Below are 13,996 nucleotides of genomic sequence, written 5' to 3'. Positions count from 1 at the left end.
ACCAAGTGGGAGCTGCCTGCAGGCTCCTCTGTTATGCTTACCTGGCCCAGTTTACTCTGCTGCCGGAGGATAAGCACAGCACAACACAGGAACAGCGCAGCGCAGCACAGGCCTGGGCATACTCAGGCTAATTGTTAGCCGTTATGTGGATCATTTAACTGCTTGATGTGTAACAGTCTTGTGGTCCGGATGATTACAGGTAACTATTAGAAACACCATGTGGATTAAAAGTTTTACATGAACCACAAAATTTGCAAGTTTTATTGCACTCCCTTATAAGCATTATTCAGAAACATCTTAAGTGTACAGTCAGGTCACTGCTCATTTCTTTAGTTTGGAATTGCTTTCCAGAGTTATTCCCCAATTTGTAAGCCTCACTATACATTTTTCTCATATTTCGTCTCCTTATCCAAGCTTAACTCGCACCATTTGTAAGAGGGGGAGGAGGGCATCAAGATCCAAGTATTGGTTATCTCTGACTTACGCATCAGAGGAGGTCGAGATAATTAAAATTTGCTGTCAAATGAATTTGATGATAATCAAATATTACGCTTAAACTTTACCTGAGTGAGAGCAGCCATGCTACACAGTCAGATCCAGTTAGGTCTACTCAACGCTCCAGCCTTGATGCACATGTTGACAAAGTGAAGTTGGAAGGAAGCTCTGGAGGTCACCTAGTCCACTCGCCCAGCTCTAACGCATTGGGTTCAGATTGAGCTTCTAGCTCTTGGGTATAGGAGAGCACCTTTTGTGGAGGCAATTTCTTCTGCGACCACCTAATAATGCAGGCCTTCTTTCTCTGGAGAAGATGGTGGTATCAATGGCCAGAGACACTGTACAGACTACACAAACCACCAGCTAATTCAACACAGCAATCCTTATGACCCTAGACAGGGAATTCTGTTTACCAGCATACCAGCTGCATTCACACATGCGGATTTCTATTTCTGGAGATGCAGTTGTTTAGAATTTACTCTGGATGTCTTTATTAAACATATAAACATCTAGTCTTTTTGAAACCTACAAAGCTCATGACTTCAACATTTTGAGGTAGTTATTTTGATCACGCATCTAGTCTGACATTTCTACCTTCTTAAGTCTTTCCTGTTAGGTCATTTCCATTCACAGTCACAGATTTGTTTGCTTTTATGACCCTTTTTATTAACCATTAAGGCCAATTCTTTCCAGTCTACTGCTGAGAGGTTCCGATTAAAACCCATTATTACTTCAGATGAACTATCAATTTCTAAAATAGCCTTTTATATCTTCTACATTATACTCTATCTCATTCCCTGTGAATTTTTAATTTGCATTTTTTATGACTGTGGAACATGGAGAAAGCATGTCCATGAATTGTTTATTGAGAACTCTTTTTAGAGCACATTAATTTAGAATCCAGTGAGATATATTAATAGCATACCCTCCAATGTAGTGTTAAACTTAATCTGTCTTTCTGATGCTCATTCATGCCGCCTGATTTATGACTCCCTGATGATCTTTTTCTTTGCTGATTTTGTGCCACCATCAAATCTGCCACCTGTCAGCTCATCTCAGCACCTCTGTAGTCTGGGATGGAACCTAACTGTTAACCAGTGCTATCTTTTTGGCATGAAAACCTGATTATTTATCCTCATCCTCATTTTCTCGTAGCCAGTTTCTGCTCTGTGGCAACACTTCTCCATCATGTTCACGTAGACTGTGCTGGGAACACTGCTGGGTTTATATACAATTTTACAACCCAAATAAAGGACTCCATAGATCAAAACAGCGTATTTTCCCCTTTATGGCAGCAAGCCAACCTGCACCGTAACACTATCTTGTATGAGTGCTTTACTAGTGTCGAAAAGCAAAACCAGCCAAGCACCGCCACCGTGGATAGCTATACCAGCAATGGTATGTTGTATGCCACAACAGCAAGAGCCACCACCTAGCCACGAAACAAACACTTTGACCAGCACCCACAGCGGGATGAATGCAGCACCAATGAGCTGCACGTGACAACAACTCTAACCAGCACGACTACCACCACCACGTTCTGAAGTACAGCCTTGGCCAAAGTAGTATTTTAGTATTGCATAGTAAATTTGAACTGTCAGGTTCAACTGTAAGCTGCAGCTGTTTTTATCCCCCAAATGTAATAGTATCAGCACCCAGGAAAGGATCCCCTTTCCACTTAAAAGGGATACCTACAGAAATGGAATACAAAGATAAAGTGAATGGTCAGAAGCCCATTACCACCAACTTCTCTCAAGAGATGACTCTGAGAGCACAGACTGATCAAGGCATCCCAGCTAGGAAGATTCACCTTCATGCTCAGCTTTAAGTGTATGACTGGGCTCAGCAACAGCAGCAAGTCGGTATCGCTGGACAGTTGTGATCTGTCTTTGCACAAACTAGAAAGCTCTGTATTTTAGGTCAACCTTAACGCACATTTTTCATATAAAGAAAAAACTCCAGAAGTCATTTTAATATAAAATGTTTTTATTGTTTTTGAAAACATTTAAAAAACAATTTTTGAGCACTTTCAATAAAAAAAATAACTGAAATGCTACTGCAATATTCCACTACTGTAGTTTCAGCAGTTCAACAGACAACAAAACACTGGGGAAGAGGGGAGAAACTGGATTTCCTGCACTAAATGAAAACATGGAACAGGGATTTTTCTTTTCTTATGGTGCAGTAAATAAAGCACAGTATAGTACAAGACTGTTATATGAAGCTCAGATGCACAAGAAACGCTTTCCTTCTTTTCAGTTCAGAAGTCAGTGCTTATTGCAATTATTTGCAAATTATTTACTTCATGAATTCTTATCATGACAAAATGATGCAAAAATGTTTTTCAACACCAGAACAATAAAAAAAGAATCCAAGAAAGGAACGTATTCAACAATAACTAAGCTGAATTAGTTAACATAAAAAAAGTAAATAACTTGTGAATAACTATGCTCACCTGGTTAACACTGAACCAGTTTCAATACAGCAAAAGAATAAAAAAAATAAAAGTGGTTACAGGAATATATCTAGTACTGTACAAGATTAAGTCATTAACACTCATGCACATTTTGTGATCATGTATTAACATGGTGAAGCAAACCAAACTTAATTTTTCCTGCTGTAATATTCTCATGTAAGAGAATAAGAAATAGAAATATCTCATTGAGATCAATGCACATTGCTACATAAGACAATTTCACCTGTCACTTTTAATGACATTTTGCCTTTTAATAATGAAACACATTAAAAAGGTTATTTTTTTGTTTTGCCTTTTTTTTTTTTTTTTTTTTTTTTAATCTGTGGGCTGTATTTCTTGCATTTATCCTAAGGAATGTGCCTGCCACAGGTTCAACAGAATTTTAGTGCAATATATGAACCCAGAAAGTTTGCTGGACTAACCAACCAACCAAATTTAAAGTGTTTGCTGCAATACTGTACACAGGGTACAAAGTCACTAGTTTGTATACTTTAGCAAAAATTGCTATCAAAATAATTTATTCCTCATGTTAGTAGGAAGCCAATAATGTAAACAAGGGGTCAGAACTGTCTCAAATTCTTAGTTTTGGAGTATCTGACACAGACAGGCTTCCATTTGTTAGAATCACAGAATTTTCCTTTGGGTATTGCATACTTTGGTGTGCAGTAGTGCTCTGTCTCAATGTATAGTAAAGAACTAACTAGCACTAAGTACAGGGACCTAATGTTATTAATTATAACACCAACACACAAACACCTCTAAAATAATACATACCAATGTACAAAGCTGCACCTGTGCCTTGGATTTTACTTGAAACAATCCTTATTGAATTTAACGCTTCTTAAATTAAACATATATTTGCTTTAAATCCACTGATTATAGAATATTTCCGCTAATTAAGTCATGTTAGGCCCAATGTAATGCTTGTACTTAAAAATAATTTTAAACGCACTTTTAAAAACCTTTGGTGATGGCTGCATAATTTAGAATGCATCAGCTTTAAATCTACTCTTGCTTTTCTGAGAAATGTTCTTAAGAAACTAGTGGAGTTAGGCAAAAAACTTATTTCCCCCAAGCCCACATCAGTCTTCGTGTTAGTGACCTGGAGGCGAGGCCAAGCATGTCATGCAAACGCATGGGCTGCTGCAGCACATGTGCGGCTTCTCCCCGCAGCACTGGCGCTTGCATCCTCCCCCGTCACTCTCCATCGGAAGGTAGGTTTCGCCTATTCACAGTAGTGCTGGCACTTCACACAGGGTCAGGGGAAAAAAAAAAAAAAACCAACAAACCACAACAGAAGAGGTGCTGAGTGTCTCTCAGACCCAGAGAAGTCAACAAGGTAAGAGGATGTTCAGCACATCTCTGGCAAAAGGCTGTGGGCAGGTACAGAACTCAAGCCCTACCTCCAGCAACTTTAGTCTAGAAGAAAAATGGTTCAAGCCTTACTGACAGACACCTGGCAAGATAACAAGCAGAAGGCTACCATGCAGTTTTTAGTCTCCTCTCCATTTCCTTAAAAAAACCCAAACAAACAAAAACTTAAAAGGGTCACTTGGTCTTAAACAGAGCAAACCGCACCATCGCACATCCATGAGCTTCAAGGAGGGATCTGAACTCTCCGAGTTTGTTCCTTACGAAGTGGCAAAACTTCTGATGCAAGCACAGTGAAATCGGGCCCCCATAAGGTGCTATAGCTTGGCACAACTGTTCGTCCCTGCAGAAGAGGCCACAGACTGGTGATGAATTGGGGCAAGAGCAAGAGAAGCCATGGTACACCAGCACCTCAAGTGCCAATGCAGCAGCACAAGTTTAATCAGCACTGCCAAAAAAAAAAAAAAAAATGACCAGTACTTGGATCTCAAGTTATTATCTGAAGAAACAGAAGACCACCAAGACACTTAAAAAAAAAAATCTGAGCATCTTCCCCTTAAGTACATCTAGGGGGGCCTGTTGTGCCTCCCCCATCATAAATTCATGACTGCTCATTCAAAGAAGTAATGCAATGTGTTTTCTGTTTTGTAAATGTCAGTTCACAGGAGAAATAATCAATTTTATACTATGCTTAAGGGATGGTATTGTAGCATCCTCAGTGCACCACTTCTTTTGTAAAAGCTTGCCTGTGCAAATCCTCTTTCTAGCATCAGGGCCGTAGCTGGTTAAGTACCTCTCTCTCTTCACCATTAGAGAGATCCATGCCATGCTGATAAAACAAAAGGTATTTTTTGGTTCAAGTGAACTAGTGAGGCAGAAGTCTAAATCTCATTTTCCAGAGGGGCAGCTAAGGACTTCTTAAAAAAAAAAAAATTTAGATTCACCAGTCCTGTCAAATCACTTATGAAAGTGGAATTCAGGCTCCTAAAACAGTAAGTACTTTTAAAAGAAGTTTTACCAAAAGAAAGATCACATCTCTTACTGCGTATCTGTAAAGTGCCTGGCAGTATTATGGCTCTATATGAAATATTTTTAGATCAACCACATTTTCTAATACTTTAATCATCTTTTGTTTGAGAGAAAGAGAACGAGCACGACAGACAGAAAGGCTCAACCTACTGAAATACAGAGAAAATATAACATCTTCCTACACCTTCCACTAGGTTAGGAAAGAGCAAGCTTAAAAAAATGCATCTTTAAAAATAGTATTTTAATGAGCTCCAGCAGCTCTTTTATTTAAAAAAAAAGAGGGGAAATACCACGTTCCTTCTCTAGAGTTGATAAATAATTAAACAGTACCTATCACTTTAAAATAGGGTGTTATACCTAGATTAAATCTCAGTGCTCAAAATCTTTTTGCATTAATTTTACCTAATATAAAAACACTGAAGTGAGAACTAAAATATCAAGTATGTCATGAATATTAATGGATAAAATAACTACATAGATTTATTTCTCTTAAATAAAAAATTTAGTGCATCTTTCTTGATCATTCCTGTTAGTTTTTTCCTATCTCTGTGTTTTACTAGCGATGTCAATGGCACCAGTGCTAGAGAGATTTTCCACAGTTCACCACCGTGCAGTGCTCAAGACAGCTACACAATGGTCATGTCACCCGGTTCACTTGCACCTACTCCCACCACCTACCCATTTGCAGGCACCCTGCATTTCAGACCTGAATGACAAAGGTCAGTAAGGATCATCTACTAAGAACTAACAAGCGATACAAAGTATGGAAAGCCTACTAGCGAGCTTGACTTAAAACCCTCCCAAAGCCTCAACCATAGCTGTCACTGCTGGCTGGCTATTAACCACTTCTTTGTTTGCTACAATAAGAAATGCTGAATGGGAAACACTATAAAATTCAAATTTTAATACTGGCTCTTTGATAGCCCATCGTCTTCAGAAGTTTGTTTAAAATTGGTAAGACTGCCTTTTCCCTGCTGAAGAATACGCAATGGGTACAGCAAACTTTTTAAAAAATGCCACAACACATAGCAAGTGTTTCTGCTGCGGGAGGCACTTCCATTAAGACAAATACAATACATCTGTCTTTTAGATACAGTGTGCTACATACATACTATAAAACAAGATTAGCCCAACATTTCAACAGCAGGATGATCCTTACTCTCCATCCACTCAAAACCTGATGTAGTCATTGAGTTAATGGATTCATTGCAGATTTGTTGAAACAAGGGGTCATTTTTTAATTCCTCCAGTGTAGCATCATCGTCTTGTCCCTGCTGACGACCTGGATCAAACAGTAGATTTGTGTCTAAAGTGTTCAGATCATTAATGCTGCCTGAGAGCTCGGAAGACAACCTGATGTCGCTGGAAAAGACAGATGCAACGTTACTGAGATCTGATGCCACCTGATTCACCAGCTGCTGGTTTGTTGGCAGACTGTCCTCCCCTAAAAGGTCTTTTACAGTGCTGCTAAAATCTAATTGCTGCTCTCCGATGTCTGATTGTGCTTGGTTATCTCCAGAAGAAAAACTGATCTGATCGGTGCTGCTGTTTTTTGTGAGGTAATTTGGTGTTTGAAATTCATAAACTGAAGTGCTGGAATTGATCATATTTTGTGGGTTGGCACCAGGAAAAGCAGCGGATGTCTCCAAAATTTGAGTGAGATTCATCCTGGCTGTGTAATTTGAGGGCATGTTGTTCACTCCCAAACCTCTCACTGCATCATCGCTATCAGAATCAAGTTTGTTTAACAACACATTGGTTATTTTTTTAGTGTTTGTTTGTTTCTGAAGAGACGGGAAGGCTGTCTGCATCATCACAGTCAACGGGACTGACTGGCTTCTTTGCGCTATGTTATTGGCACTGGTGTCTACATGGATATTAGCAAATACATTGTGAACTTCAGGAGTCACTGGACTTCCAAAAGGTGTCAGGTTAGAGCGTGGTATATTTGAAACAGGATAAACAGTGCTTCCACTGAGATTACGCTGGCGATGGACAGCAGGGCTCACACTCCGGCATCTCAGACTGTTGTTGAGAGAGGAACCGGTCCCTTTGCTGTCCAAAGGAGCAGGAACAGCAAAGCCCTCTTGCTTGGTGGTGCTACTGACAGGGGCTGCCTGGTGCTGCACAGGTGAAACAGGAGTCACGCGACCGAAGTGAGTATCATGGTGGCGCGGCTGAGACTGGTATGACTGGCCAGGAACAGCAAAAGCGTGAGGTTTCCTGAAGCGGTCTTCCACCAGCTCCTGATAGCTCGTAAGAATGCCATGGTTTGCAACCGATGAATTGCTAACACCACTGTAGCCGTTATTCATCCACTCAAGCTTGGTTTTGTCGGGATGGGTAGCCATAGGCCGCTGCATTGGCTTCACAGGGCTACTTGATATAATGCTGGCATCATGGTAAGCCATGCTGGAGCTGATGGGAGTAAATGCAAATGGGTTTCGGCATTCCACAGGACTTGGAGGGACACTGCTGCTGCAGTTCGAATGCGGTGTGCCGATGGGTGTATGCCGGCTGCTTCCTAGAGCACTGTCTACGGGAGTCGTCTGCGCCAGCCTTGAACAAGGGCTCTCTCGGGACACGTTCTGAGATCCGGCGATCATTTCGGAGGTGGGTGTTGGAGTCGGGGTGGGGGTAGGAGTCGGGGTGGGGGTAGGGGTGGGAGTGTGAATCGGAGTGCTGTTGTTATGGATTGAATGGTAAAAGTGCACGCTGCTTGGATGAGATGACACGGAAGCTCCTTGGGCTGCGGTCTGACTCTGAAGTGCCATTCCTAGACAACCACCGTAAGGATGAGAATTATTCATGGACATTTGCTCCTCCATGAGCACCAGCTCCTCCACGATGCTGTCCTGGGTAAGGTCATCATCAAATGAAAAGAAGTTTTCATTTGCCTGAGGGACTGTATGTTCAAACTCTTTCAGCTCAGACTGCAGAGGTAACTGATTTGAAGACTGTGCTTGTATTTGACCCAAGGAGGAGTCCTGGATCTGGCTCTGTAACTGCTGGTTGTATGCATCCTGCTGTATCCCTTCGCAGTGCACTGGCTCCCATGCCGATTCCTGTAAGTCACTAGAGCCAGAGTGCCCTGCAATAGTCGTAACACTGATATCTTGCTGCTGTTCACAATTCACAGATGCAAAGTCGGAGGTTTTGGTGATATGGTGCCACGTATTTGGGTTAAAGCTGCCATCAAATTTTGAATCATTTTCTATGATAAACACGTTTCCTTCCAATTTTACTTTTATATCTGGAGATGATGCTGATGCAAGCTGCTGTCCTAAAGTAGAATCACTGGTATTTAAATTGGTGCTCAAAGAAAGGTCTGTTGCTAAGTTTGCTGCAGCTGCAGAAGGTACAGGTACCTTCACAGGTGCCTTGCTGGGAACTTGAGCAAGTGTTGCTGTATTGTCACTGTTAGCTAACGATCCAACCTTTGGAGACTTCTTAACACTGTTTGCTTTTTGACCTTCCACAGCATTACCAGCTGAAAGCTGCTCCACCAGTGGTTTCTTTACAGGTGGTACCTGGGAATCCTGAAGTGTAGAAGGTTGTCGCTTTCTTGGACTTTTAGTGCATGTTTTGTCTTTAATCGTACACTCACCAGTAGGAGGTGAACCGATGCTGGTGCTGGACAAGTTTTGAGCGGCAACTGAGAGCTTTAGAATGCTTTGATTATTGCCTGCTGAAGAAACTGGTGTGATCTCATTAGATTGTGTTTTATATTTGATCCCTGCTTCTTCAGCTCCCTGATCACAGCCCTTAACTGGTTTTGCCTCCACGACATCATCAGCTGAAACCTTCGAGGTTGCAAGCTCAAAATTAATTAGTTGAGCAGGAGGCAGGTCAGGGGTTGCCTTTATGGATTTAGACACGTCAGAGCTCTCTTGGCCTTGTACTGAGTTCTCATCCAGCATTGCTTCTGGTTCCATTTTGATCTTGACTGCAGGCGCAGCTACAACAGTGCTAGGCTTGGCTCCGGGAGACTGAAGTGAAACAACAGATGCATTCTTGATCTGTGGACCAGTCCTCCCTTCTTCCACTGCTCCTGCACTACTGCTAACTGAAGGCGTCTGTTTGACGGGCACACTACTACTGCCTGGGGCAAGAGATATTGCTGTCATTTTTACCACATTTAAAGAATTCACATGTGGAGCTGGCACAACAGTCTTGATTGGGCTACTGGTAAAGAGCACCGTCGTGGGAGAGCGGATGGTGAGAGCACTGGTATTTGCTGGCTTCGGTAAGATCTGTGGGTAGCGATGTCGGGCAGAGCGGTCACCAACTGGGCTGGCAGGAACATTCTGGGGAGTCTTTGGTGACTGCTTGACTGATTGCATGTGCTGAGTGACCACCTGAACATTGAGTGGCAGGACCTTGCTATCAGATGCTCCCATAGGACTTGGAGACGTCACCAACTGCCTGGTCCTTGGCACCTGCAGAGAGAGAAAAAGAAAAGGTGTGGCAATGAAGCAAGAAAGTCCCCAACGCCCACAGACGACCTCGTCCCCAAGCATTTCAAAGGTGAAGGACAACACAGCTCAATAACACCAAAGCTCGTGAATGTCAATTTGAAACAAAACAAGCTCTTCAACTATATACAAGACAATTTCTATTTGTTGGCCTAAAGCTTGGTAGACAGATATGCAGCCTCAATATTTAAGGCATGAAGCACTGGTCTACATGCTAGTCTGCTCTTCTGCTAATGAAGGGGTCATTCTCATACAATCTTTCACCACATGGAATAAAAAGGACAGACATACAAAGGTTGAGGAGAGGATGTGTTCAAAACACTGCTCATTGTTAAGGTTTCAGAAGTGAGTTAAATACAAACCCACTATCAGGCAGAAAAATTGGGTTACCTATTGAAATCGACAACACAGCTAACATCTTAAAAACAAATAACCTTCCCCTCCCCCCAGTTTTGTATGGCTGAAACACAAAGATGTTCCATGCTACAGACATTCATGCAAAAATAAAATTGTTGCTGTCACTAAATGTGCCTGGCCAATGAAAGGCAATTTAGATGCCATATTAGGGGCTCAGCGACCCACACAACCGGTGTCAGCTCTCTCGTCTGGTTAAACTTCATCTCAAGGGCAATTATTCCCACATATAACCCTAATTATTGTAGCTGAAATCCCACTGTCAACGACTTCAAAGACGAACTTGGCCTATGCTATGTGATCAGAATTCTGCTGCTGTTGTATCGATCCCATAACTCATGTGGTATAACAGAGTCATTGGGACAGAAAAGCATCAAGGGACCCAAGCCTTTGAACAGACACCATTTTTCTATCCCACTGACACCACTGCTTAGTTACTGGCAATTTATAACCCTTTCATAAGGTGGTTTCTCTAGAGAATTGCTGGAGAACATTACCGGTATTGGGCTGGGGACAGCTGCCACAACAATGCCAATAGGCGGAGGAGACAGAATTGCAGGACTTCCATTAGATATACTGGTCACGCCACTGGTTGCAGTGCCTTCTGTTTTCTTTGCTGGAGACTCTCCTGGCAAAGGAGACTGCAGTTTCTGTTCTTGCTGCTTCTTCTGGATCTTACGCTGCAGCTGCTGCTTGGCATCAACAGGAGATGGCAGAGTTTTCACTTGCGGTTGAAAGGAATTACTTTCAGCAGTAGGTATAAAAGCTGAGGGCTGGGGGATCCCTTTTATTCCTGAATAAAAAGAAGAAGAATGAATTACAACCACACATACCCTGTCTGCTGTAGTGCCACTTCTGTATCTAACCACACAGAATATATGGCAGGCATCTCCACAACCATTCTCAGAACACCTCCTCCATGAGGTGCTCCCATCCAGTTCATGCTCAAATCTATTCCATGTTTCAGTTTATTTCCACGTTTGTGGCAAAACCTCTATCTGTTAGACAAGCTGGGCATTAGCTGCTAAAATACTATGTACTAGCATCTTGTTTCTAGTAATCCCAAATCGCAACTTTTGTGTCAGCTAAATCTAAAACCCAATGCATTTCATTTAACTGACAGTAGAGGGCAGCGGATATGTTTTAGATGAACCTTTAAAATTCATCATCTACTGTGGTGTTGTTTTGTTATGAGGCAGCTTTAAAAATGAAAAATCTTTCCAGAAAGCTGTGGGTCTGTGTCACAGAGGAGCAGCTCTGAGCAGATTATATTTTCTAATGGCTAAGGCATTAAACACAATGCATATAATATCAAAATGGATCACAACCTGCGTGTGATCAGGGATAATGGTGAAAGAAGAGCAAGAAGAGAAGCGTCCAGGGAAAAAAGAAAAAAAAGAAGAAGGAAAAGGTGAAAAAAAACCCCTATGGAAATTAGAATGGGAGACCATTTTTTCTAGAGACAATGCCTTTGCTGATCACAAGCAAGTGGTGCTTCCAGGGAGAACAACAGGGAGTTAGTCTCATCTGTGCAGCTGGTACCAATTTCCCTTACAAAAATCACATCACATCTATGATCTTTTGTTTATTAACAGTCAAGAGGACTAGCATGCTCTCTCAGTGACCAACTAACTGTTGAACTGCCTCTCTAAAAATGCTTTAACACCGTTTCATTCATACTTCACAGGTTTCACAGTTTTAAAAATAACTCTTAATTATAAATCAAATCGACACCATTTTAGGGCAAGTATTTAGTTTTAGATACCCACTACATGCTTAGGAACTGTGGTCTGGGAGCCCAGCCTCACAGGAGCAGTCTGCATGTACCATGAGAGCTTGAACACTGCAACGTGTCTCCGCTTTCACAATTCCTTATTCACAGAGCAGTGAAATGCCCCAATATATTGCAATTACCGGAAAACAAGTCACCTATGTGGGCTGAATACTGAAGACAAGTAACATTTATGAGAAAAAAAAAAAAGATTTTTCTTTGAGGGTAAAAGTTTGCTTTTTCCTCAGTTAATGCAGAGAGACACTGTAGTTCCTTGCGATAACAAGGAATGGGAATATTTTATTTGCCATTCTAGAAAAAACCTCTCCTGAAATGACTATCCAAGCCACAGAGGCTTCCCTTTTCCTTGAAGGAATCCATCTTCTCTTGAAGGAAGTAAGGGGGAGCAGCTACATGAGTTGAAGAGCTGTATATATACATATACTGTTCCTTCTAGCAGCACGGCAAGCAGAACCAATGAAGCCAAGCAACGACAGGTAAAAAAGGAGCATACAGGCAGAAAAACCTGCCACTGCCACCTGTCAGTTCCAAGTTGCAATAAAGCAAAGGCAGCTGGAAGGAGAAAGAACATGATCTGGAAGGGGATCATCCCAACCTACAGCCCTGACCACCAGTTTCCATCTGAAATTGCCTGTCTTGAGTCAAGAGATTTGCCGTGATCCAAACACATTTTGCTTGACAGGCCAGGCCTGAGCAGAACTTGCCAGAGGGAAGTCGGGAGGGCATGCTGCACTTCCCTCCTCCATCCTTCATTTTTGTAACTTACTTCATCCACAGCCACAAAAGAACACTTTAAATGATTAAAGCGACCGATTTTGAGCATCAAGAGGGAAACAACACAAAAGTAGATGTACAACCAACCACATCAAATGTAAGCTTTCCCACAGACTGAATAGAACAGGAATTCATCTGATATAGCAAAATACAAAATAACACTTCTCTTTACCTTGATCCTTAACGAAGATTTGAAATGGAGTGCTGGAATCTCAGTCACACAACTGTCCCCGCAGAAGGCTCTCCTGTCCCTCTCAACGCCCCTCAAGCCCTTATTTCTAATGTGATCAATAACAACAGCAGCTGACATGCCTGTACTACCTGACACTGATCAAACATCTCAGGAAAATTTACACCTGACAGATGAGAAATTCCTGTAGAAAATCTGCTCTTGAGAGAAAACTAAGACACACAATTGTTTCCAAATTAGGGCAAGTTATCAGACAGAAACACAGCTACACCAGCAGTTGGTCTACAAACCAGCACTGTACCAGCACCAAACTCCTGGTCTAGCAAAGTACATAAATTCAGCACAATTACTCACATGCCCTGAAGTGCTTTAAAAGACTAGGGTCCTCATCGGAGGAATGGGAGAATCACAAACTAAACCTGAGATCACTGCTTATTTTCAGATCTCTTTACCCAGACTACCAGCAAGAAAAGTAATTTGCAGCAATGTGGACTAAAATCACGTAAATGCATGCTCAACACTCAGAGTCAGTGTTTAAAGTTTGCCCTGAAGAGAAGTGCTTCCTCAAACCAAGATGTTATTACTCTTTGAAAAAAGATCCCCTATTTCATCCATTCAGCATTAAGTTATCTCATTACCTGCTGGTGCCTCTGCCATTACTGTTAAAGCTGCCATTGACTTGGTACCGATATAGTGACTTTTTACAAGGAAACGAGCCAATTCCAAGACTGTATCAAAAGGCTGGCTCAGCACTTTCTGGGCCCATTCACAAACAAGCCGGCAGGCCGCAGAGACAACTTCCTCATCAGCACTTTGCAGCTGCCCAGACGGCTCTGCCCCATCCAACTAAAACAAACAAACAAAGGAGGAAAGGTTACTTTAATTATTAAGGGTCATTAAGGCATGAAAACAAAAATAGAGAGTAAATGATGATCAGAAACACACAAAAAGTTGAATAAGTATGTTCACAGTTTTTCATG

General features: G+C 41.8%; 1 protein-coding gene across 1 annotated transcript in view; it reads right to left on the bottom strand.

The window, feature by feature from the left end:
• Positions 1-3,294: 3,294 nt before the first annotated feature.
• Positions 3,295-13,996, bottom strand: part of RFX7 (regulatory factor X7) — a 52,869-nt gene continuing 42,167 nt past the window's right edge. Inside the window, exons 7-9 of the mRNA XM_076347699.1 lie at positions 13,655-13,862; positions 10,758-11,053; positions 3,295-9,810 (exon numbers count right to left, since the gene is read on the bottom strand). Of these exons, the coding sequence (XP_076203814.1) occupies positions 6,496-9,810; positions 10,758-11,053; positions 13,655-13,862 (3,819 nt within the window). The 3' untranslated portion in view covers positions 3,295-6,495. The remainder of the gene's footprint in view (positions 9,811-10,757; positions 11,054-13,654; positions 13,863-13,996) is intronic.

This window comes from Aptenodytes patagonicus, chromosome 10 (genome assembly GCF_965638725.1).
Source record: "Aptenodytes patagonicus chromosome 10, bAptPat1.pri.cur, whole genome shotgun sequence".
NCBI lineage: Eukaryota > Metazoa > Chordata > Aves > Sphenisciformes > Spheniscidae > Aptenodytes > Aptenodytes patagonicus.
Note: the sequence above shows the minus strand (reverse complement) of the source record. Positions and strands in the feature narration are given on the sequence as shown.